The sequence below is a fragment of the Mizuhopecten yessoensis genome, unplaced genomic scaffold, assembly GCF_002113885.1.
Source record: "Mizuhopecten yessoensis strain PY_sf001 unplaced genomic scaffold, ASM211388v2 scaffold11033, whole genome shotgun sequence".
NCBI lineage: Eukaryota > Metazoa > Mollusca > Bivalvia > Pectinida > Pectinidae > Mizuhopecten > Mizuhopecten yessoensis.
The window spans coordinates 595,815-621,629 of NW_018408845.1; the positions used below are offsets into that span (position 1 = coordinate 595,815).

Genomic DNA, 25,815 nt, shown 5'->3' on the forward strand with positions numbered 1-25,815 from the left:
AGTTCCAGAGAAGAAGTCACTTAAAGCAGTATAGCCAAATACCCTTTTTGGCCCTGCCCCTCAGCCCCCTGGGGGGTCAGCCACACCATTTGTACAATTTTAAATCCCTGCCTCCCAGGAATGCTTTTGATCAAATATGATTGATATCCAGTGCACAGTTCTACAGAAGAAGTCGTTTGTAGCAATATAGCCAAATTGCCCCCTTTTGGCCCCGCCCCTTAGCCCCCTGGGGAGTCAGCCCCACCATTTGTACAATTTTTAATCACCACCACCTAGGGATGCTTCCAGTCAAATATGGTTGATATCCACTTCTTAGTTTCAGAGAAGAAGTCGCTTAAAGCAATATGGGCAAATTGACCCCTTTTGGCCCCGCCCCTCAGCCCCCTGGGGGGTCAGCCCCACCATTTGTACAATTTTGAATCCCCACCACCTAGGGATGCTTCCAGTCAAATTTAGTTTAATTCCAACCAGTGGTTAAGAAGAAGAAGTCGTTTAAAGAAATTGTTGACGGACGGACGGACGGACGGACGGACGACGGACGCCACGGTATGGCATAAGCTCACCTTGGTCCTTTGGACCAGGTGAGCTAATAATACTTGCCAAACCCTGGTGACAGCAGTTGTTCTAAACCTGAACTGAGGCATCCTGTTTGTAGTTCCTTCCTCACATGTTTTAGGTTGATAGGTGAGGCAGGGATGTTTTTGTTTTTTTTAGAAATGTCATGTTTTATGTAAAAACACTAACTTTCAGTGATTTTTCAAGAAATAAAATGTTTGAGTAGGTGCTATTTTTAATTTATTCACCTGTAAATTGTTACCAGTTATAACCAGAACAGCATCTTGTTTTCTACGAAGCGCATTGAGTTCCAGATGGGCTTCTGTCCGCCCGGTGACACCACCAAACGTGTGAATATCCTGTATCCGTGACACAAGCTTGGAGCTCTTGGCAATACATATGGCCGTCTCTAGTTTGTCTCCCGTTAACATCCACACCTAGTAAAGGTAAGGTGGCTCTTAGTCATAAACATTCATGGTAATCATATGTCCTATCAAAATTAACCCCTGCTATCCTGTTCACTAAATATTATGTTATATAAAACAAGCAATCTTCCCATAATCGTTCAAACTGTTTGGAATCTGATAAAACAAAAGCAGCAATGAAGATTTGTATAGAAAAGTACACAAACCTGTAGTGCATACCTCCTTTATTCTTAGTCATTGAGCAATACACAACTAACTTAAAGTACACGTATTTCACATAATCACTCACCTTTAAATACACAATTTAGACTGTTGTACTTTACCTTGATTCCACCATTTTTCAGCAGTTCTAGTGTAGGCCTGACCCCCTCTTGTAGTTTATCTTCTACCCCAGTTAAACTCAGCAGATCCATGTCACGTTCCAAACTCTCAATCACAGCCTGAACTTTCGCATTCCGGTCCTGGATACTCATTTTTGCCTGGTGATACCTCGTCTATTATCACATAAACAAGAACGTTTTGATACAACAAGTTCTATAGATTTTCTTCAATGTGTACATTTAAATCCATTTAAATTGTCAGAAGTAATTTTTCAAAGTAAATTTACAACAAGAAATAAGTATTGGTATGAGGAATACAAGAACACTTACATTGAATATATTCACAAGTAGATAACACATGTATAAGAAACACTATCCTTTGCTAAATCATAGGCAATAGTACTGCATTTTGTATTAAGTTTGCAACAATTAAAAGGACCGTTTTGTTTCAAATGAATGTTTATTTGAATAAAATTGTAAAGGAAACTCTTCAATAGTGTACTTTACCTCAAACTCTTGGTACTGTTCGTCGGTGAGGATCTTTTTGGCTATCACCAGTGTCCTTAACCCCTCACGTGCCATGTTACCACACTGTGAAATTAAAATATATCAAACTCAGTGTAAACATTGTTCTTCATGCTATCCTGTATCTTCATAACATAACCCTCAACCATGATTATATCATCAAGCTTGAATAAGTTTGATCTTAAAAATATAATCAACTTGAACAAATCCTATATCTTGAAAATCCACAACTTTGAATACATTGAATGAACATTTTTAACCAGGAAAAAACCCAAGTCAAACACCATTCTGAAAACTTCATCAACTTTATAGACAGTATCCCAATATTAACTGAAATTTATCATATTTGAAAAGATTTCCTTCTCTATTCTAAAATTGAAGAATTTTGCCTTAACCCTTTCACCACCGTTAACCATAATGGACTCATTCAGATCATTGCATGGTAAAGTTTACCTAAGTTGCATAGGGGTGAAAGGGTTACCAATTTAGATGTTAGGCCTGTTAACACTGACCTCTTCGTCTAGCCAATCATTATACTGTACAATGGTCTGCATCACCATGTCTGCTCCCTTCATGTAGAAAGTTATCTCCCCTGTTGCCTCCTCCTATATGACATACAAATTGAGTTAACATTTCAAACAAGAGGTTTAATAACTCTGATCCACATTATCATGTACAGAATTTCATTATAATAGGCTAGTTATAATAGGCTAGTTATAATAGGCTAGTTATAATCAATACATCTGATGCATTTCCCTGCAGTAGCATTCTTAGGAACTTTACTGATTGGCCGAAAAAAGTTACCAAAAACATTTCTCAAATTTCTAGCGATGTTTTTATTCATTAATAAATCATTTTGATACTAATTCATTTTCACTTCAAAAATCAAAAATGTAGTTGTATCAAACAGATTTCCCCCACCTTGACAATAATTCCCATGCGTTTGGTTTCCGAGGTGAAGGGAAATATCTGTAGTATCTGGTAACCGATGATTGAACCATCAGGAGCACGGAGCTGCATACTGCTCAAGTCCCTCTTCAGAAGTGCTAAACCCACACTCTCAGTCCAGGCTACCAGGGCAACCTAGAGCACAATCAAAGATTTCTTATAGAGCAAACACAATTAAATAATCTGTGACAGGACAAAAAATATTTAAAAGAAAGAAAAGACAGAACGCTGGATTCGAATTTGCAAAGTATAGCTGTATTTCTCAGCTAGTCTGAGTTTAAGATCTTATTGAGACTTTAAGGAGGTCAATAATTGAATTTCAACAAGAAATTTGCAACTTTTTGGTGGGGTTTTTTGGTCTGATTTCTAGTACTGCTGTACAAAGTATTTTAAAACAAGGTCTAGACCTGATTTAATACAGGGGTACATTGTACACAACACTCTCTCATACCACCAAAACAAGGTCTAGGACTGATTTAATACTGGGGTACAGTGTACACAACACTCTCTCATACCATCAAAACAAGAAGCCTTATACATAACATATTTGTACAAAATACATACTACTATATGTCATCAGTCATGGCTGTCTAGTGTGCCCACTGAGTGTTAGATTTGGGAGTTTACTTAATACATTTTCAAGATTCTGTACCTAAAGGTACTTGGTTACATAAGGCAATTCTTGAAAACTTGGGGTACAACCAACTGTTTTGGGGTGAAAACCCTCATTTGGGAGTTTCCAAGAACACTGATGTCTAATAGACAATATTCTCTTACAAACTTTCTCTTACCTCATCAGGACTAGAGGCCTGATACACAACTTTCTGCTGACTCTGCTGATCTGCCTCAGTCTCTGAACTGGTATCCTTGCTACTTTCATCCTCAAACACTGGTGTGACATTATGACACAAGGCAATAGCTTTTACCGCTTCGTATGTCCTTGTCACCACAGTCCTCCTAACGGGGCCTGTCCGGGTCGGTGTAGTCATGGGACCGAGGAAAGGCTGCTGGGAGGCCTGCTGCTGCTGTTGCTGGCTAAACATAGTCTTCAGGTGGGTCATAACCTGTCACCATTACAAAAAGAATCTGGTAAGCTGGATGTTTTCTTTTGAATTACTGCAAATTCTAATCTTTCATCAACTTTATCAGAAGTAACTATCTGAAAACTTCACAAGAATTTGTCGATCAAATGTGACATTGGATGACATTGACCATCAAAGAACATTTTATTTACCTCATCCATGGTGTCTGGAGTGTAAGCTACAGTTCCTAGATGGAGTTTCTTAAAAACCTGTAAAAGACCAATAAAACACAGGTAAACAACATTTACATATAATGATACAATACAACTCATCCTAAAACACATGTCTACACATGTCTATAGCATCTACTGTACAGTACACTTTCTGGTAGAAGGCTTGTGACATACATTTAATACTCATTGGATAACAGAATTTCACAAGATATACCTCATTTTATTCAATTCGCAGTAGTTGTTCCACGATAAAACCAGTTTCTGACAAGAGCAATTCCTAAAAAAAATCTCTATTTACAAATTGAGTATTATTGTATGTAAAACAAAGAACACTGGGTGACAGAATATCATATTTAATAAAATTTCACAAGATATACCACAATTTACTCAACTTTCTGCAGTTGTTCAAAAATAACATCACAGTTCTAACAAGATCAATTCTTCAAAAAATATTACAATTACATGTAAAACAAGAGCACTGCACAGCAGAATTTAACAAGCCCGCAAACTTAGCTAAACAAGCAAATTCGTGGAATTTATATCCCCCGCTTGCAGGACATATTGTAGGTTAACATCATTGAGGTTAATCAAGGGGCCATAACTCCGCCAAATGGAGTGGTTGTCAAACTTGGCCGAGCCCTTAATGCGTTGAACCCTGTTACTAAGTTTGAAGACAATCGGATAATATTTGCGAGAGTTAATGAATACAAATGGCAGATAATGACGTTTAACATTATTCAAGGGGCCATATAAAGTCCCCTGAGAGTTGTCATTGAACTTAGTCGAGCCCTTAAGGCATTAAACCCTGGTACCAAGTTTGAAGAAAATCAGTTAACATTTGTTGCAGTTAATGCACGGAAAACGGCAGTTAATAACGTTTTTCGTTATTCAAGGGGCCATAACTCCGCCAAATAAAGTTCACTGAAAGTGGTCATCGAACTTGGCCCGAGCCCTTAAGGCATTGGGTGGAGCCCTTACGGCATTTAACTCTGTAACCAAGTTTGAAGAAAATCGGTAAACATTTGTTGTAGTTATTGCACGGAAACGAAGTGTGACAGACAGACAGATGGACAAACCCAAATTAATATCCCCCGTTTCGGTGAAAGTGATAATTCGGGGGATAATAAATGAAATTCAGAAGGGGAATATGGCATCTCCGACTAAATATGGGGGCACAGTGCAAAAACTATTGTAATATAACAGCATACCTTTTTCATGATATGCATATCTTAATACTTAAAGAGTAGTTGGGACAAAATTGAGTTTATAGAAAGACAGACAGATGGCAAATGAATAACAACTTGATTCCAGAATAACACCCTCCTTATCTTCACAGTAAAAGTTTAGGGAAAACACTAGTTTTCTCACCATTTCGTTCTGTGTGAGAGTGCCTGTTTTATCTGATAATAAGTAACTGATCCTTCCCAGTTCCTCCGGTATGGTGGTCGTGCGGACAATCGTCTCCGGAATTAATTTGTCTCGCTGGATGAACCATGAATAGGCAGCTTTACCCATGTCCAAATTCACACGTAAACTAGAAAATGGTGAGGACAATTTAAATCAGTGGTTGATAAAATCAGATGTAATGGCAGAGAAATAGGTTTTACTGTAGCCATTGAATAACGTTCGATATTCATAATGTCCTTTAAGAGACTTCACCAAAGTTATAAATCATATTTGGAGATTCATGATGTCTAGCCATATTTCACAGCAACTGAATGCTCACAAATGTCAGTTCAGTATATTAATCAACACATCAAAGTAAACAAAGGGAATTCAAATAAATTAAGAAACTGCTAAAAATCCTGTTCACCACTCATTCTTTTTACAAGTTTCTAAACCTAATATGTATTAATCTTTGTTCTGGGTACAGAACAATACTTAATGACGGCATTAACTCGTGCTTATACTCAAGAAACTCCTCTTCACTAACCTGATCGGAATGATGTAGGAAAAGAGAAGAATGAATCTAAACAGATATCTGTACCATGGTCCCTCAAAACCCTGAAAGGACAAAATAGTCAATCATCATTTACCACAAACTATTCAATATATAATGCAATACATTTTCTCATCAAAAACTCTGTTTTAAACAATTTATTTCACATTTTACATAACTGTCAAACCTCCCTCATTAGGAGGGAGACCCCTTATTTTGACCAAAATTTTCTAATCTCCCTTGAAACTCCCTCCCTCATTAAAGTCCAAACTCACACAAACTCAAAATCTACATCCTTTGGTCAAATGATCTCCTACTAACTGCAGGGTGTGTGTAATGATCATAACAGGTGTGTCTGAATCAAACGAATGCTTTTTGGAGTTATTTTGATACATAAAAAGGGAAAGATAAATTGAGCAAAGCAGTTACAGTCACATTAAACACACTTTCTCCCTCATTGGAAATGTGGAATGAGGGAGATCTCCCTCATTGGAAATGTGGAATGAGGGAGATCTACCTTATTGGAAATGTGGAATGAGGGAGATCTCCCTCATTGGAGGCTTCAGAGGTTGACACCTATGCATTAAGTACAGTTCAGTAATAAAAGGATACTGAACATTGAATAGTTATACAACAGACACATTCACCTTTTCAGATTTTAACTTTGAGACAGATTGTGAGAAACAAACATCAACTACTGACCTTGAGGCAGATCATGACCACTGACAGAGCAACGACTGCAAAGAAGAGGACTTTGGTCAAAGTGTTGATTTCCAGATCCAGCAGTCCGACCTGTAGGTAGACAAACAACCTATATGATCACATGTTATATCTACCATTGAATAAAACACTGTATCAACAAACAAAGTTTTAAAATGGAAAAGGTGTTTAATGTTGAATTCCCTGTACTCTGTATTTGTGTTAATGAAATCTTTTATCATTCCCTTTGACTTCATGTGTTTGTTGAGCCTGCTGAGCCACAGCTGTAAATTGGCCCACCAGTAAAGACACAGCAATTTCAAAGGGTTTCAAAGACAAAAGTGATGTTTATCTACATAGTTTAAGAAATAACATGTAAAGTAAGGTCTTACGATCATCCCACACTGTTGTTTACAAACAAAGCCCATGTTTACCTCATTATTTGTGATGGTGACCACTTAGGTTTTTACAGTACGGGTTGCTATTCTGTCCTGGTCTGAGAAGCTGTCCCTCCAAATTTTATAATATTGAGAAATCTGGTCAAAACATTAATCTGACGTGCTACTAAATGTGGACTATTGGCCTTGTCGTGATGGGCTATCTAGAAACCTGTTCCCAGTGGTTAAAATTGGATGATCATGACTATCCTTAATGTTCTAAATTAACTAATACTTCCACAACTATAGCAGGTATAAAAACTACCAAACATATGAAACATGTATGGTGTTAAGTGTAAATAGGTACCACCATTAACATCTGCCAGGGATACCAGCAGTGACTGGATAAAAAACCAACCCTAGGACTTCCATTGTCTCACTTTGTGTATTTCTTACAGTGTTGGCCATCCATGATGTATAATACAGGAATTAGTTTGGAATTGTTCTGAATAATACAGAAATTGTTACTTATAATAGCCCAGAGGCTTACAATACCTCGGTCAATACCTAAACCAAAAACAGCACCAATAAGCCCAAAACCCAGTTCTACTAACACATGTACAAGAACATTTTGTATGACAATGACCTTGGAATGACCTTAAACAGATGCCTGACCTTGCTCTGTGGTTGTGAGGTGTTCATGACGCTACGAGTCTCACTGCCTGTGTAAATGACGACACCCAGTGCTGTGCCAGAAGCCACCACAGTGTTGGACCAAAGGACGTTCTCCACACTCAGTGAGTCCTCCTCCTCCACATCGGTGTCTGTCTGTAAGGTCAAAGGTCAAAAGCTAGTGGTATATAGTGGGTCAAGGTAATTCCTAGGGGGACAGAGGTTAATGCAAAATGCAGGGTGGGGTATTCAATTTGATAAAGGGTCAATAATCATAAAAGGTGACACATGTATCTGCCAAAACCTCTTTCAATTTAATAATAATAATTTAATACAGCATTTGATATAGTGCCCTATCTAGCTAACACAAGCCACTCTGATCTAAAGCGCTTTACGGTACATAGATATACAATTAATACAATTAGCATATACATCAATCAAATCAATTTTGAGTAATTCGCAGTAGCTGGCTTATCAGGCGCTAACTACTAGTCCTATGCCACTTGGCTAATTTCTCCCTATGTGTGTATGCCTGCATGTGTGCTGGAGATGTAATGCAGAATGATTCAATGTCAAAAGAATGGGACAATAGGCTCATTAGATCAGCATCTAATTACTTTTTCTTTCCACTTTACATCAGCTTTTTACCTTTTTATACCGATGTGTGACCTTTTGAGTTTGTTTATTCATTTTGTTTTGATTATTGAAGTTTTTAACAGTTCCTGGTATTCTGACCTGGTAATCAGTTAAACAGTTAGATGTTGACCAACTAACCCGTTTGAAGGTCCCTACAAAGTTGTGTATGTCCTTCTGTGGGGCCTCAGCATATACCTGGGCCTTAATGTCCAGAATGTCCTAAAACAGAAACATAGGACAAAAGGTCACATAAAACATTCTAGTCAACCTAGCTTATTTTATGAAATGAAATAAATGAATGAAGTTGCACAGGAAGATGTTAGTCCTTAATATATTGACAAATGAATGAATAGTTAAATGAATCAACAAACAAATATCACTGAATTTATTAATACTGTATGTTGTAAACCGTTTGTTACAGAAGGCCTTTTACACCTTCTCTACACCTTCTCTAATAAAAGCATATTAAAACAGTGGATGTACCCAGTTTACGATAGATAGAATTTCCTCTGTCGAAACAGGTGGAATTTCACTGGAATCAACACTTACCGGTATGTCCCTTAACACATAAAATACAAGTGCCCTTACCACATTAGACATGAGGCTCTGTGTGTTCTGTACAGCCAGTCTGAGTTTCCAGTCTGTCTCGCCATCCAGTTGGTCAGTCCTGATAAAACAGGCACCCCCATGTTCTGTGGTCCGCAGGAAAATCATGTCTGCTGGCACACGCTGATCCTGTGACAGTGGGTAAAAGGTTAAAAGTTTAAGGTAAATATCCTTATTCTAAAAACTTCTTTCAAATTCTTTCTAGCTATAGAACAGTCCATAAAATTTCAAGTGACAAATACTTGGAAGTTTGTAAGAAAGCAGACGCAATATTGTTTCATAGTCACAATTTTTCGTTAAAGAACTATTTTAACTAGAAAATGTCTTTATGTCAGAATGAGTCTTGGGCTTGTAGTTGACCTATAAATAGCAACAGTGACCTTGGTGTTGACTTTGGGACCTTGAAATATAAACACATTAGAGGTATTCTCATACTTGACCTTTGTATGAATAAACAAGCTGTTAAAAAATAGAGTCATGACAATAAAGACCCAATGGGACAAGATGGGATGGACATGGGGGATACTATATGCCCCCCCCCCTCCCCCATAATCACATAAAATGGCATTAAAAATCAGCATTCCTTATATACTATCATGGAGATATCGATATGAGCAAAACTTGCTTACTAGATAGACATGTGGGGGATCTGGCAATGCCTTACCTTTTCTACAGCGATAAGATCACCCACTCTTATGTCTGAACTCGGGATGACCACAAAACCATCCCTATTCAATTTGCTGTACTTCTGTGAGTTGGCCTCTTTGTCCCTGCGGTAACGTCTGTAGTCGTCCAAAGCCTCACGAAACATGGTCACAAACAATACAAAGCCCTGAAAATGTAAAGGAAAAACAATTGTTAGATTTTGTATAAAACCTGGACCATTACATCAACAATCTCAGACAAAATAGTTCAGGAAAACTTAACATCATACACACAAAGTGTATTTACCACACATTATGAGACCTGTACAAAATGGAATAGTAACTTGAGTTTTGTTTTTGTGAACAAAAACTGTATTTCTCCCCTTCAATGGTTTTTAAGTTACCACCCGGATAAAATATTCCTGAAAAATTACCACATCTTTGACCTTTGACCTAAGTGGCAGTCATATGATTTGATAGCACAAGCTATGTCTGATTATTGGGAATGTAGCCATATATAAGCATAAAACACTTGTGCGACTCAGATTGTGTATCAAGATGTGATCGCTTTGTTTAAGGAAAACACTAATTGTCAGTAGGTATACAGGTAGCCTATCTTTATACTGGTATAAACTCTGACCATACATACCAGTGGTCCCCAGGAGGTATACAGGTAGCCTATCTTTATTTCTGGTATTAACTCTGACCATACGTACCAGTGGTCCCCAGTAGGTATACAGGTAGCCTATCTTTATACTGGTATAAACTCTGACCATACGTACCAGTGGTCCCCAGTAGGTATACAGCTAGCCTATCTTTATACTGGTATAAACTCTGACCATACATACCAGTGGTCCCCAGGAGGTATACAGGTAGCCTATCTTTATACTGGTATAAACTCTGCCCATACGTACCAGTGGTCCCCAGTAGGTATACAGTTAGCCTATCTTTATACTGGTATAAACTCTGACCATACGTACCAGTGGTCCCCAGGAGGTATACAGGTATCCTATCTTTATACTGGTATAAACTCTGACCATACGTACCAGTGGTCCCCAGAAGGCATACAGGTAGCCTATCTTTATACTGGTATATACTCTGACTATACATACCAGTGGTCCCCAGGAGGTATACAGGTAGCCTATCTTTATACTGGTATAAACTCTGACCATACGTACCAGTGGTCCCCAGTAGGTATACAGGTAGCCTATCTTTATACTGGTATAAACTCTGACCATACGTACCAATGGTCCCCAGTAGGTATACAGGTATCCTATCTTTATTTCTGGTATAAACTCTGACCATACATACCAGTGGTCACCAGTAGGTATACAGGTAGCCTATCTTTATACTGGTATAAACTCTGACCATACGTACCAATGGTCCCCAGTAGGTATACAGGTAGCCTATCTTTATACTGGGATAAACTCTGACCATACGTACCAGTGGTCCCCAGTAGGTATACAGGTATCCTATCTTTATTTCTGGTATAAACTCTGACCATACGTACCAGTGGTCCCCAGTAGGTATAAAGGTAGCCTATCTTTATTTCTGGTATGAACTGTGAAGAGGCCATCACAAGGAAGTACAAGTTCAAGAAAAACTTGAACTGTTCAAACAGCACCTACAAATAGATATTGAGTAATTGTATACTGTATATGAAGTAAAGTTTTAGTTTCATTATTCAAATGATCAGTTAAAATATCCTGAACTGGGTTCTTTATAACAGAACAGTGGTTTACCCCTGTGGTCCTGAAATATTATATGGGAGAATAAAAGTATGGAGGTTTCATTACATGATGAATTTTATTTCACAGCAATTTGTAAATTATAGTCTGATGAATGAACTTGTTACTTGCTAAGCCTCAGTATAACAGGACCTTGACAGGACAATAAATCATATCTACCTTTGGTATGAATGTGATGATACTATATTTCTGGTTTCTGATGACATTTTTGGGGAATTTTACGTCAGAGTTTTTCTCCAGGCCGACTGGAACCTTCCGTGCTTTATATTCTTTCCTCCGATGACATAGTCTCTCCCAGCACCTGTTGCACATGGTAACACTATGACATAATGACACACCAGACTGTTAAGCTCTCAGGTAACACAGATTATGTCTGATTATTGAAAAAAAAATCCTTTTTAAGACAGGAAAACACTTAGTTGACTGCAACCATTTGTTAACATGTGCTACAATGTCTTACTTAGTGGTATAGACAGTCATATGATTTGATAGCACAAGCTATGTCTGATTATTGGGAATGTAGTCATATATAAGCATAAAACACTTGTGTGACTCAGATTGTGTATCAAGATGTGATCGCTTTGTTTAGGGAAAACGCTAATTGTCAAACGCTCTGATGACATGGATCATTTGTAAGGCTTTACAAAAAATGTCACTATTACTACACATCACACAACACTATGTGCGACAGATGGTTGGCCAATAACTTCTCTCTACCTGTATATACTGTAACGTTAAAACCTTATCATCTGCTCCTTGTGATTTAACGCAGCTTTGTATCAAGATAATCTAAAACCTTCAACACACATTACATAACACAAAATCAATACTTTGTAATTTATCAAGCATGTTTTATATAGGCCAGGACTACAGCCATACAATAAAGGCAAGATAACTTGGAGATGAGGGTATAATAAAAAATATATTACGCAGAAATTTGGATATTAACAATCACAAATGCGTAAGAAAATATAATATTAACAAGCTGAAGATTAATGAAATTCCGTTCAGTAATGAAGTCGCTAGAGTGATGACAGACAAAGTTTTTCTAGAAATAGTAAAAGTGGCCTTGACCTTTAACACAGAAACCTGAAACATGAACTTGTTCAAGATATTGCCATACCAAATACTTGTATCAAGATTAATGAAATTCTGTTAAGAATGAAGTGGGTAGAGCAATGACAAAGTTTTTCTAAAAATAGTAACAGTGACCTTGACCTTCAACGTAGAAACCTGAAATGCGAACTTGTTCTGGATATTGTCAAACTTCACACTTGTATATTGCCACTTGTATTAAGTTTCATGGTCACCAGAGTGATGACAAAGAGTGCAACATCGTACGTACAGGCGGAATCCTTTATTCCCTCGAAATTTCGTTGCGGGGGGATATTAAAAGTTTATTTAATATTTTCGGTTAGTTTTAATTTCTTTTGTTTAAAATTTCGTGGCTTAAAACCACAAAATCAACAAAATCAAATACCGATCAAAATACTAAACTTTTACAGTAATCAAGGAAAAACAGTCTAGACTGCAGTTGTATAGATGGTTATAAGGCTGGGATCTCAACCATTTCTATAATATTATTACCCAATGACTAAAGGGACTAAGCCCCTAGGGCGAGACCAATCCTTGGGTTCATTGTTTATAGTTTCTTCATGCCCAGCATTTGTCATTGAGTGTATCAACCATTTCAATGTGATGACCTAAAATTTAAATATCTTAGGACACACGGACCCTGAGGCTAATAGGGGTTACAAGTATTTCTAAGTTAAAACCCTTTTTGTCCCCACCCCTCAGACCCCAGGGGTTAGTCCATTTATTTGCCTGCCACTTCAGGTTACATGCAACCAGTCAAGAACAGTTACCTTGAGCAGAGATTGGACCAGCCATCTGTTAGGAAGTAGACAATCCTGCTCTGGTTTGGATTTCTGTAGCGTCTATTGACAAGGAAATCGTTCTCATCCATGTCAAACCGAACTGTTTCCCCGTAAATCAGCGGTGCCTCATCTGTCCCAGAATCCTCATAGTCGGACGGTAGTCTGTAACGATTAATGCTAAAAGTTATGTACAATCAAACATTTTTATTATTATGAACACAGATGATAGATTCATTTCTATAGCACAAAATCATTTCAAAATTTCATAGCAGTTTAAGTTAATAATATCTTCATTGTATATCTGACTCGAATTTCATAAAATTCCTTAACTTAAATTTCTCCCAATACTTCGTTAAATGAACATTTGTGTGACATTGGTATACTAAGACAGGGCATTATTATATTATACAAATTTTAGTACTAAGATTCATAAGCCCATGCCTGGTAATAAGCCCATCAATATAGATCTATTCCAGTTCAGTAGAAGGGATAAAAAATCGTTTTCAATGTCTTTTAATAAGCCCATCCCTTACTTTGAACCAGATAGAATTTATTGATCCCATGGGCTTATTGCAGGATGATGTTGCTATATGGGAATTTCTGGGCATCACAGCTTTGAGAAATATCCTGATTATCATTGTCCTGACAGTTTGACATAATTAAGCTTTGTGTAGGAAACAGTACATCTGGACCTCGACCTTACGTCATGTCCGAAAGCATTGACTCAAGGCAGGTACAAATGGAGGCATGGCGAGGTGTAGCAGGAAAAGCAAACAGCCAGGAGGCATAAAGAAGCATACACTGTCTATGTTTTACAACAACTATGAAACAAGTCATTCTGACTTATATTTATCACTCTAGAGGGCCCAGGCAAACCCCAAGGGGTCAGGCAGGCGGCAAAGTACATTTTCACATCAAATTAGTGAATAAAATCAAGACTGTCCTGGTAAAAGGTGACTGCACTATCAACAGCACCACCTGGCCACAGAGAAAGATGAATGGGAAGTGATCAAATCTAAATCCTATTTTGATTAACAAGTAAAAGGAAAGCAACAGTGTAACAAGTAAGAGGACTTGAAGGTGGACTATAGACAATAGGGATGAGAGGTGTAACAAGTAAGAGGACTTGAAGGTGGACTGTAGACAATAGGAATGAGAGGTGTAACAAGTAAGAGGACTTGAAGGTGGACTGTAAACAATAGGGATGAGAGGTGTAACAAATAAGAGGACTTGAAGGTGGACTATAGACAAGTAGGGATGAAATCATTTCAATGTAAAAGAGGGGTGAGTTCTTGTGTACTCTGAGGACTTTGTGGTGGACTGTAGACAATAGGGATGAAATAATTGCAATATGAAAGTGGGGTGTAGGGGAGTTCCTGTATACTCTGAGGACTTGGTGGTAGACTGTAGAAAGTAGGGATGACAGAATTACAATATGAAAGTGGGGTGTAGGGGAATTCCTGTATACTCCGAAGGTAGACTGTAGACAATAGGGATGAAATAATTGCAATATGAAAGGGGGGGGTAGGGGAGTTCCTGTATACTCCGACGGTGGACTGTAGACAATAGGAATGAGAGGCGTAACAAGAAAGAGGACTTGAAGGTGGACTATAGACAAGTAGGGATGAAATCATTTCAATGTAAAAGAGGGGTGAGTTCTTGTGTACTCTGAGGACTTTGTGGTGGACTGTAGACAATAGGAATGAGAGGCGTAACAAGAAAGAGGACTTGAAGGTGGACTATAGACAAGTAGGGATGAAATCATTTCAATGTAAAAGAGGGGTGAGTTCTTGTGTACTCTGAGGACTTTGTGGTGTACTGTAGACAATAGGGATGAGAGGTGCAACAAGTAAGAGGACTTGAAGGTGGACTATAGACGAGTAGGGATGAAATCATTTCAATGTAAAAGAGGGGTGAGTTCTTGTGTACTCTGAGGACTTTGTGGTGGACTGTAGACAATAGGGATGAGAGGTGCAACAAGTAAGAGGACTTGAAGATAGACTGTAGACAATAGGAATGAGGGGTGTAACAAGTAAGAGGACTTGAAGATAGACTGTAGACAATAGGAATGAGGGGTGTAACAAGTAAGAGGACTTGAAGGTGGACTATAGACAAGTAGGGATGAAATCATTTCAATGTAAAAGAGGGGTGAGTTCTTGTGTACTCTGAGGACTTGGTGGTGGACTGTAGAAAGTAGGGATGACAGAATTACAATATGAAAGTGGGGTGTAGGGGAGTTCCTGTGTACTCTGAGGACTTGGTGGTGGACTGTAGAAAGTAGGGATGACAGAATTACAATATGAAAGTGGGGTGTAGGGGAGTTCCTGTATACTCTGAAGACTTGGTGGTGGACTGTAGACAATAGGGATGAAATAATTGCAATATGAAAGTGGGGTGAAGTGGAGTTCCTGTGTACTCTGAGGACTTGGTGGTGGACTGTAGAAAGTAGGGATGACAGAATTACAATATGAAAGTGGGGTGTAGGGGAGTTCCTGTATACTCTGAGGACTTGGTGGTGGACTGTAGAGAGCAGGGATGACAGAATTGCAATATGAAAGTGGGGTGAAGTGGAGTTCCTGTGTACTCTGAGGACTTGGTGGTGGACTGTAGAAAGTTGGGATGACAGAATTTTAATATGAAAGTGGGGGTGTAGGAGAGTTTCTGTATACTCCGTGTGAAGGATGTTCATTACACTGGGAGCTGCCCAAAAGGGAGTAATACTGATGCTCACCTTGGAAGCTGATTGGGCATCCAGTTGGATGTTGATGTACAAAGAAGACAGTACATGGAAGCCAATCATCAGAGCAGTGTCTGTTATAAAGGCAGATGGACTGACAACACCAAAGTTAGGCAGTTATAATGCCAAGAACAATGGCAAATCTTTATATAAAATGTTAGAACAATTATACTTCATATTGAATATTCATAACTTCAGTAACCTTTTCAAATTTGGATTTTTTATTATTAACCATCTGCTATATTATATCTTTCAATGAAAATTACTCTCTGAAATAAATCCATCTAATAGTATAAAGAACTATGTGATTGAAAAAATACATATGGTACATACACATGTTTTATGAGATTTTATGTTATTAACATGTCTCCTCAAAGTAGACTTCAAAACCAATTAAGAAACTGTGGTAACATCGAGTACCTGTGTGGCAAGGGGAGATAACAATAATTTAGGTCAAATAATACAGAGGAGACCAGGCGTAACAGGCCTAGGGTACATCTAAAGTGACCACTTCTCTTGTATACTGTGGAGTGTATTATATAAATGTAAAAGCGGTTTCAAGAGCAGAATTTGTTACTTCAACGTTAACATAAGACTTAATATTTACTGTACATATCCTACTGAACATATTCTGAAGTGCAGAGTCCTAAAGTTTTCATATTTACTCATTCACCCCTGAAATTTCATAATGTACTTTTCCAACCTTTGAATTGGAAGATCGTTCAGATAAGTCTTCAGGGGTGAATGAGTTAAACTATGTATATATTTTGCTGACTTGCTGTATGAGTGTATAAAATGGTAGATTGCTTGACTCATCTCCATCTTAACAGTTTATCAGTCGCCAGACTAATTTTACATTCATAAACACACAAACAAAAAAATGAAGTAGCAATTTGCATCCATTGAGTCCTGAATCCAGCTCCTCACAGATATACAATAGAGCCATAAAAGTATGTAAATAGTTCTCACAAAAATTCTCCAATCCTTCCATATCCGTATTATCCCATCAGACAATACTGCACAAGGAGAAAGCTAATTAATTTCCAGACTGATACACACCCACAGTTGAAGCCACACACCCACAGAGTTGAAGCCACACACCCACAGAGTTGAAGCCAGTGATATTGTATAATGTAGGGTGTATTTATACTGTCCCAAGTTCTCTATAGACCTAATTCACATCAGTGACCTACATAGATGTTCTGAGGCGTGACTATATAAATGTTCCTGTCCATACGTACTACTTATATAACCTAGTCTCGTATCTACTGTAGTTTATTAGATCTGATCGGAGTGTGAGTAACAGTCCAGTAAATATAGCCTTTGACCATTACATTAACATGTCCATTATGGGTTGTAGTACAACCTTTTATATTCACTTATGTATACAAACGTGTCTTCTCATGTGTGAAGCGTAGGTCCCTACATGTGTTATAACGTAATTCATTAATCAAATGTCTGAAAATGTATAATTTAATTGATATAAAATTTGCATGCAACATGGACTTATATGTAAATGACTTTTATAAGATATATTCTCATGAATGTAATTATAGATAGCAATCAATTGGACAATTTCTGTGTTTAAAATTATGTAAATATGTACGAAATTACCAAAACGAAAGTTTTGAACTGTAGACATACACAGAAGGTTGAAAGGAAAACCGTGTATATATGTGTCCATGAAAATAAGATGGTTTTTACTTAGCTGAGACTTACTTCAAAACGACCCAAGTTGGTTTATCTCCTTGCAAAGCACATATGGCATTTCCATAAGCTTCTTTTTTTGTAACATCAGAAGATACAAACTGTTACCGAAAATTAACCTTATGTTTAACCTTGAGGTAAGGGTCATAGTGACGTAATTATGGTACCATGAGGATGCCAGCTCACTTTCATAAAGATCTTTTTGCAGTTTAAATATTATGACCTTGACAGAATTTTACAAAGAACTTGTAATATTTGACTTTTGACCAAATAGTGACTTATATAATGTCAGTTCACTTCCATAAAGATCTATAACAGTTTTAATGGTTTTGAAGTAATGGCCTGAACAACCTTTTACAAAACACTCATAAATCTTGCACAAATTCTGAGGATAATACAGAAAAAACTTCAAGTTTTCTATAAAAAATCTTACCACTTTTCACAGAAATTTTGACCTTGTAGTGAAGGTCACTGTGTGTGACCAACTTTTGGCACAATGCACACATTCTGAGGCGATGCATGTTGACATGTAATTTTATGAAGATACCTTTAATGGCTTTAAAATTATGACATGTACAAAAGTATTTTAGTTGAAAGAAGCAAAAAAACTGTAATAAAAGTATGTCTTTCTTTATTCTAATGGAAAACATAATAAGTACAGAGTCATATTAATGTTAACAAAATCCTTCTACAAGTTAGATGATCCTGGCAGTGTGGGACAGATCTGTAGTGGGCCTGTAGCCTTTTATACCATACAGTAGGTGATCCCATCACACATCTGTAAGGAAATCTTATATATACCATACAGTAGGTGATCCCATCACACAGCTGTAAGTAAATCAATACATCCCAGCTGAACACTATATGGCGCTACTGTTGTCCCAATTAAATGGTACAGCTATGACATTTATACCTGGAGGCAGACTGACATTATACACTATTCTGTTATTACTAGCTGTGTATGTGCATACTTAAATGTACAGCTACTAATTACATATATATATACAGTATAACATTCACATCCATGTGCTTTAATACAGCAATCAACAAGCTTTTACTTAACACATGTTAATATAGTTTTTTGTACACATCCATCAAATTATTCAGAAATCTGCCATTTCATTGAGAGAAAATGTATTGATATTTGAACAATTTCTGAACTAGAAAATTTTACATTACAATTTCACATACCAGTATATCATTCAGATATGTACACGTACCCATCACTTGACAAAGGAAATTAGTCTAAGACGAATCCCATCCAGCTCAATTACTCCTACATAACAGGTGAGGCTTTAGGAAGAACATTGCACTTTCATCGTTTCTTGTCCAATAATACACGTTATTAATGAACCAATAAAATGTCATTTTGTGCCAGCTGATGTGGTATAATTGATAATGAATTTTGATATATCACACATTATATCAAATGTATAGGTCAGTAATGTTCAAATAACATTTCAATCAAATTAATAACATCTTTCAAGTAGATGATCGTATATACCCAATATGCTCTTGACAAAGTTAAGTTGTACTAATGCAAGTAAGTATACAGACCATCTTGCTACATGTATTGTATAACTTTGTGGAATTTATATCCACCGCTTTCAGGACTTATTGTAGGTAAACAATATTGAGGTTAGGTTTAAACATGTGAGTATCGTGCTGTTGAGACATAATGTATAGCTTGAAACTCGAAGAAAAAAGCCTTATCTAATATTTGCTAGAGTTATTAAGCGGAAACCGCAGATAATGACTCTGCCAAATGGAGTCCGATTTAAGTGGTGTCAAACTTTGCCGAGCCCTTAATGCGTTGAACACTGTTACTAAGTTTGAAGACAATCAGATAATATTTGCGAGAGTTAATGAACAGAAACGGAAGATAATGACGGTTTTCGTTATTCAAGGGGCTGTAACTCCGCAAAATGGGGTCTGCTGAAAGTGGTCATCGAACTTGGTCGAGCCCTTAAGACATTTATCCCTGTTATCAAGTTTGAAGAAAATCGGTTAACATTTGTTGTAGTTATTGCACGGACACACAGACAGACGGACAAACCCAAATTAATATCCCCCGTTTGGTGAAAGCGGGGGATAAAAACAACACTCAGGAGTAACAGTCTTAGAAAATGTTCCCAGGACATTTACCAAAGTGGGGAGGGGGCTTATTTGCGAGAGGGGGCTTATTGCCGGTAAAATACGGTATGTGAAATGGTAGCAGTGTTCATAATACAAAGAGCAGTTGCTAGGCAAGCCCAATAAATATCAAAATGTATTCCTTTCTAAACAAGAGGCCCAGAGGGCCTGTATCGCTCACCTGAATATTTAAGCAGTCATAGCAAAAATTCTCATTAAATATTACATTGTACTGCAAATTTGTCATTCGCAAACTTTTTTTTGTTGAAACTACCAGTCAAATATACTTTTTGGCCATCGTTCTTCTTCAAATATTATAATTTTATGCCTTTTAATAAGAAGTCCCTTGATGTTTTTGACATATTTGACACCTGTGACCTTGAAGAAGGTTAAAGTCATTTTCATTCTTAAACTTTGTCAGGCTCTATCTCACGAAGCCACAAGGCAAATATGAAGGTTCTACACCTTTTAGTTCTTCAGAAGTCGTTTAAGGAGTTAAGCATATTTGACCACTGTGACCTTGAAAGTAGGTCAAGGTAATTTTCATTCTCAAACTTTGTTGGGCTCTATCCAAGGAAGCCACCAGCCAATTTTGAAGATTATATACCTTTAAGTTCCTCAGAAGAAGCCGTTTGAAGTGTTTGACATATTTGACTGCTGTGACCTTAAAAAGGAGGTCAAAGTCATTTTCATTCTCAAACTTGTCAAGATCTATCCCAAGGAATCGACCAGCCAAATATAAAGATTCTATACCTTTTGGTTCTTCAGGAGAAGTTGTTTAAAGTGTTTGACATATTTGACTGCTGTGACCTTAAAAAGGAGGTCAAAGTCATTTTCATTCTCAAACTTGTCAAGATCTATCCCAAGGAATCGACCAGCCAAATATAAAGATTCTATCCCTTTTGGTTCTTCAGAAGAAGTTGTTTAAAGAGTTTGACATATTTGACTCCTGTGACCTTGCTAGCCAGTCAAGGTCATTTTCATTCTCAAACTTTGTCGGGCTCTATCCCAGGAAGCCACTAGCCAAATATAAAGATTCTATACCTTTTGGTTCTTCAGGAGAAGTTGTTTAAAGTGTTTGACATATTTGACTGCTGTGACCTTGAAAGGAGGTCAAAGTCATTTTCATTGTCAAACTTGTCGAGCTCTATCCCAGGAAGCCACTAGCCAAATATAAAGATTCTATACCTTTTGGTTCTTCAGAAGAAGTCGTTTGCAGCTTTTGACATATTTGACCCCTGTGACCTTGAAAGCAGGTCAAGGTCATTTTCATTCGCAAACTTTGTTGGGATCCTACCAAGGAAGTTTTCAGCCAAATATCAAGACTCTATGCCTGTCCATTCAGGAGAAGTTGTTTAAAGGAAAAGTTGACAGACGACGGATGACGCACCATGACATAAGCTCACTTGCCCTTCGGGCAGGTGAGCTAAAAATTAGAGTATAGTGCTCAGAACATAGTTGGTATATTATTCTCAGAATACAGATGCTTGATTGTTAAGTATTTAGCATACTCTAAACTAAAATTTTCACTTTTATAAAGTATGTTTAGCAAAGGTCATTTCCTCTACTTGGGATTGAAACCAGGAACTGTTGTTACTTTTAACAACGACTAGACCGTACAAACTCTGGAACTACAAACTCTAGACAAACGCTATCCATTTGAGCTTTTCAATTGCATTCAGTTCCAATACACATCCTGTCCCATCCAAAAATGAAGGCTTCCCTTCATCAATGGCCAAGCCTGTCAACTCTAACCAAGCTACCTTGTCACCAGCAATCAACCTAGTCTTGTTCCATCACATTCCACCCGTATTCAGCAAAGAACTCGAAGACACATGAGATCTGATACCTCCATGGGTATATTTAGTTTAGCACCAAACGTAATAGGAAAGGAAAATGCAATAGTCAGACCAACATTTGAACCTAGGACTCCAATTCATCCAGTCCAGTTATGTCATGTTGTTGTTACAGCTACAAATTCATTGTCACAGGAAAACAAATAATTTGAATATGGTATGCAAAATAAAATGGGTACGGCTACAACTGGGTTACTTTTTATATGTGTTTTATTTTTTATTTTTCGATAGAAACAAAAACAGGCTGAAATCTGGCATTTGCATACATGTAACTTTCTGATTTATTCTATGATCATTGAATTTGAGAGTAACAGCCATCTTCTTCATCAGAGCAATGGAGATTATTTTTGCATTGCAATCACCATAAAATAATTCTTTAAACCATTACGAAACAATCAGCTATGATTCATCATTCGTGTCATGATCGCCACTTCATCACCTGATAACTGGCAAATTGTAAGGTTTTCCTGTTGATAGTAAAATATCTTATGAAATCATGTTCACATTAGTGGGTTTTACAGTTGGATAAAACTATCATATTTATGTTACCTGGATAATCTTGAGAATTTGACGTTCAGTGACCGTTTGGAAGATCCATAAAAAGTACTTCTATTTACAGGCATTGGTTACACTCGCCTGTTGAAAATTGGCATGCCACTTAGATCATTTCGTTCTAATTTTCGGATACTACTTCCGGAAATAAATCATTTAAAATAACATACATAACCGATTTAAATACAATAACATTTATGTAGCTTAAAAGCAAAAAGCATAAAGTATAACAAGAAGTGAAAAATGAAGGATATCATAAGTTATTAAAAATGTTTGAGACCTTAAGCGACGTGACAACCGGAAGTGAACAGGTGCTATGGCTGCCTGACAACAGACGCGATACTGTCCCTTTCCATTTAAAATGTGATACAAATCATATTTTCTCAAAAAGTGCACCGTCCGATAATTACACAAGGAATCATGACCACACACCAGCATGAGGTAATTTTAAAAATGTTAAGTATAAAACAATAAATTCGTCCAAACTCCCGTTGACCTTAAATATTTGTCGGTGATAGTTTATGGCTTTTTTTTACAATTTTCACGCAAGAATGGATGAGAACAGATGCTGCTTTATTTGCAGCATTTATGACCATAGCAGTATACAGCCCACGTTTCAACCCTGGTCACGCAAAGTTTAATGTATGTATAGGGATATGGTAGTGTTTTAAAATCAAGTTTTAACACGAGTGTATTTAACAGTAAACTCATTGTAAACACAGCTTTGTTCACTCTGGGATGGAAAATAAATTACTTCCACAGCCCTACGTCACCAACCCTTTAAACATAGTAACCAGTTTAAGACAGAGTAAGACATTTTCTGATAGTGGTGGGTTACAGAAAATACTGACCTTTAACTGTAGAATTGTACCTCATGGATGTACTTGAAAGATACAAACTTGTAAGTATACTTTGGATATAGTTTGAATCACTGGAATCAGCAGCCAAATATTCGCGTGTACAGTAAGACAGAGACAATTACTGTGGGTTTTTTTTGTGAGTAACAATAACAAAAAAGGAACAGCTTTGGGGCTCAGTTACAGTTAACTGACAAAATTCTCTGTATTAGGGTATCTTATTAAATTCTATATTATTTTATCTTTTTTTTGAGAAGGATGATTAAAAATTACAGAGTACAAAAAGCACACCCCATGTATTAATCGATGAGGTTTGTTTGGACTATTAATGTGTTCAGTGAGGAATTTTGATAAATTCCCAGTTAGCTTTGGAGAGATACACTGTATGAATATATCGCAACTAAACAGGAGTGGATACAGGCTTAAATTCAATCAGAATTGATCCTAGAGAGAATAGTTATGCACATAAGACTTGTCCTGTTAGAATTTTTAATTGTCCAATATTCTGATGGATAGAATGTGTGTATGAAACATTTATTGAAAAAAAAGATTGACCAAAAAAACTTGTAATTGCATATATATCCAAGATGCCTTTTTGTGAGGGAAGATAAACAATATATCATTCATCCATATTTTCAATGTAAACAAAAGCATGAAAGTTTGCTAATAGAATCAATATTTTATTCATCATTTAAATTTAAATTTACTATAAAAATTTGTAAGATAATTGAAGACATAGATTTTTATTATATGTTTGTTTTGTTATAGTCTGATGTGGATCCCTTTCTGTGTACATGTGGACCATGTAGACGGTTCTGGAAGGACAACTTCAATGATGCTTCAGAACTTCTTAGTGAGCCGGCCAGGAGTCGTGCCAGTGGGTCAGCATCTGTACCATCCCACAGCCATATATGTAAAATAGGTGACCGTGTATTGGTACAAGGAAAACACCCAGGTAAAGTTGAAGACAGAATCCAAAGAATATATCATAGGAGAGAGTTTTAGCTGTAGAATCTACTGATCGGAATACTGAGAGTTTGACCTTTGTGAAAGAATATTTAAACTTTGAACTTCATGCTATATGTATCAGGGATTGTAAAGCTTCCTGTTTAGAGCACTGCCCTGGTAGCGTGCAATCCCTACCTTCATTTTCATAGTAAATATGGAAAATATGTTCACTGGTCCTGAAATTAATCTTCTAGCCCATGAAGATGTACAGGCTAGTCAGACATAACATGTTGGGAGAAGTACTGGGAATGGCTGGTGTCCTACCCTATGTAAGCCATTAGATAACAAAACAACATCCTCGATACTTCGAGGGATACGCTTACTTACCCTCTCTGCGCCCCTGAAATATGTCATTGCAAAATTGAAGACAGAGAAGAGTTATTTGATTGATCTCCAGTAAAATATCCTGACCAATTGATAACTGTCATTTGAAGATTACAGAGGAGCATCACCTGACTTCAAAGCCAGTCGGTTTTACTGTAATGTGATCGTGAAATTCTTTCATGTACTTCAAAGGATCAAACTAGTATTCTTGTCTCATCCAAAAAGTGTTGCACACTGAGCCATCAATTTTGTCATGACATATTCCCAGGGTGCAGAGAGTATCGAGGATGACAAACTAATAACCCTTTACTAACATATTTGGGACTGGATGATTCTTGGATAAATTTCTTGACTTTGTAATGTTATAAACACACTTTAGTCTGAATATTTCCTCAAGCCCTTAACACCAAACAAAAGATTTTGATAGATCCTCAAATAAAATGTCGGGTATGGTGGAAAAGACCAGAGAATACTCTGGTTTAAATTAGCTACTGCTATGAGTTTATAGCTCTGTAAATATCCTTGTTTGCTTTAAACAAATTCAACTGGTGCTGTATTATTTTTTTAACAAGTTAATCAGGTTTGGATTGTTTAATGAAACTGGTGCCCAACCTTATGGTAATATGATTAAATTGCATCAGGTTAAGATAAAAACAGAAAATTCAACAACAAACCTTTCAATTTAGTGCACAATTACTTAAGTAAAGGAGCTAAAGAGTATACGTTTTCAATGATTTATTAATTGTAGTCCAATATGGAAATCATATAGGTAAGTGGCGTGTCATCCAAATGTAACACTCCTGTCCACCCAGACTGCCCACCCAGACTATCCACCCTGACTGTCCACCCAGACTGCCCATAGGTATATTGTTGGTGTGTACAAAACGTGATCATCATGTCCACCTATACTACTCATATTAAATGAGTATCTTAGTTGATGTGTATATGTTTGTAACCTATATTTATTTATTGCACAATTATAAAAACAAAATTAAAGAAGCGAGAGAAACACTAAAATCAAACATCCAAAAATACACATGCATGTATGGTTAGTAAAATCATGCCATAAACAAATTGTAACATTGAACAAGAGGCCCATGGGCCTTAACGGTCACCTGATATATTTATACAGAGAGTTGATTTCGTTTTTAACATGAACAGAAATATTATTCAAAGTGACAAAAAACAATAAAACCACCTTATTCAATATCAAGCATACAGATTTCAGACTAAAAAGGATTTGAAACTAGCACCTCTGATTCTAAACAAGGAAAATGAAGAAATTTTAGCACACTGACTCCCTTGAGCCCCACCCTACAGCCCTTGGGGGTAGGGCTGGCTCAAAATTTTCAAAGTATCAAACTGTCAACTCAAGGTTATAATTCCAATCAAGTTATTAACATGTAATATTCAAA

General features: G+C 37.0%; 2 protein-coding genes across 6 annotated transcripts in view; one reads left to right on the top strand and one right to left on the bottom strand.

Moving 5' to 3' along the window:
• LOC110464770 (probable phospholipid-transporting ATPase IIB) overlaps window positions 1-22,310 on the bottom strand; it is a 30,359-nt gene extending 8,049 nt beyond the window's left edge. The window contains exons 1-18 of one of the 3 annotated variants that reach the window (XM_021520154.1): window positions 22,209-22,310; window positions 13,215-13,388; window positions 11,509-11,650; window positions 11,112-11,225; window positions 9,622-9,789; window positions 8,940-9,086; window positions 8,490-8,570; window positions 7,719-7,871; window positions 6,670-6,759; window positions 5,962-6,032; window positions 5,397-5,562; window positions 4,008-4,064; window positions 3,565-3,837; window positions 2,747-2,908; window positions 2,338-2,430; window positions 1,808-1,891; window positions 1,304-1,474; window positions 804-992 (exon numbers count right to left, since the gene is read on the bottom strand). In XM_021520154.1, the coding sequence (XP_021375829.1) occupies window positions 804-992; window positions 1,304-1,474; window positions 1,808-1,891; window positions 2,338-2,430; window positions 2,747-2,908; window positions 3,565-3,837; window positions 4,008-4,064; window positions 5,397-5,562; window positions 5,962-6,032; window positions 6,670-6,759; window positions 7,719-7,871; window positions 8,490-8,570; window positions 8,940-9,086; window positions 9,622-9,789; window positions 11,112-11,225; window positions 11,509-11,650; window positions 13,215-13,388; window positions 22,209-22,282 (2,409 nt within the window). In that variant the 5' untranslated portion in view covers window positions 22,283-22,310. Of the gene's footprint in view, window positions 1-803; window positions 993-1,303; window positions 1,475-1,807; window positions 1,892-2,337; window positions 2,431-2,746; window positions 2,909-3,564; window positions 3,838-4,007; window positions 4,065-5,396; window positions 5,563-5,961; window positions 6,033-6,669; window positions 6,760-7,718; window positions 7,872-8,489; window positions 8,571-8,939; window positions 9,087-9,621; window positions 9,790-11,111; window positions 11,226-11,508; window positions 11,651-13,214; window positions 13,389-15,957; window positions 16,041-16,932; window positions 17,178-22,208 lie in introns of those variants that run through there. The other 2 variants (XM_021520156.1, XM_021520155.1) reach the window with 2 other exon arrangements.
• Window positions 22,311-22,508: 198 nt separating this feature from the next.
• The window catches only part of LOC110464771, a 24,098-nt gene continuing 20,791 nt past the window's right edge, over window positions 22,509-25,815 (top strand). Inside the window, exons 1-2 of one of the 3 annotated variants that reach the window (XM_021520160.1) lie at window positions 22,509-22,652; window positions 23,837-24,023. In XM_021520160.1, coding sequence (XP_021375835.1) covers window positions 22,632-22,652; window positions 23,837-24,023 — 208 coding nt within the window. In that variant the 5' untranslated portion in view covers window positions 22,509-22,631. Of the gene's footprint in view, window positions 22,653-22,755; window positions 22,854-22,989; window positions 23,113-23,836; window positions 24,024-25,815 lie in introns of those variants that run through there. The other 2 variants (XM_021520158.1, XM_021520159.1) reach the window with 2 other exon arrangements.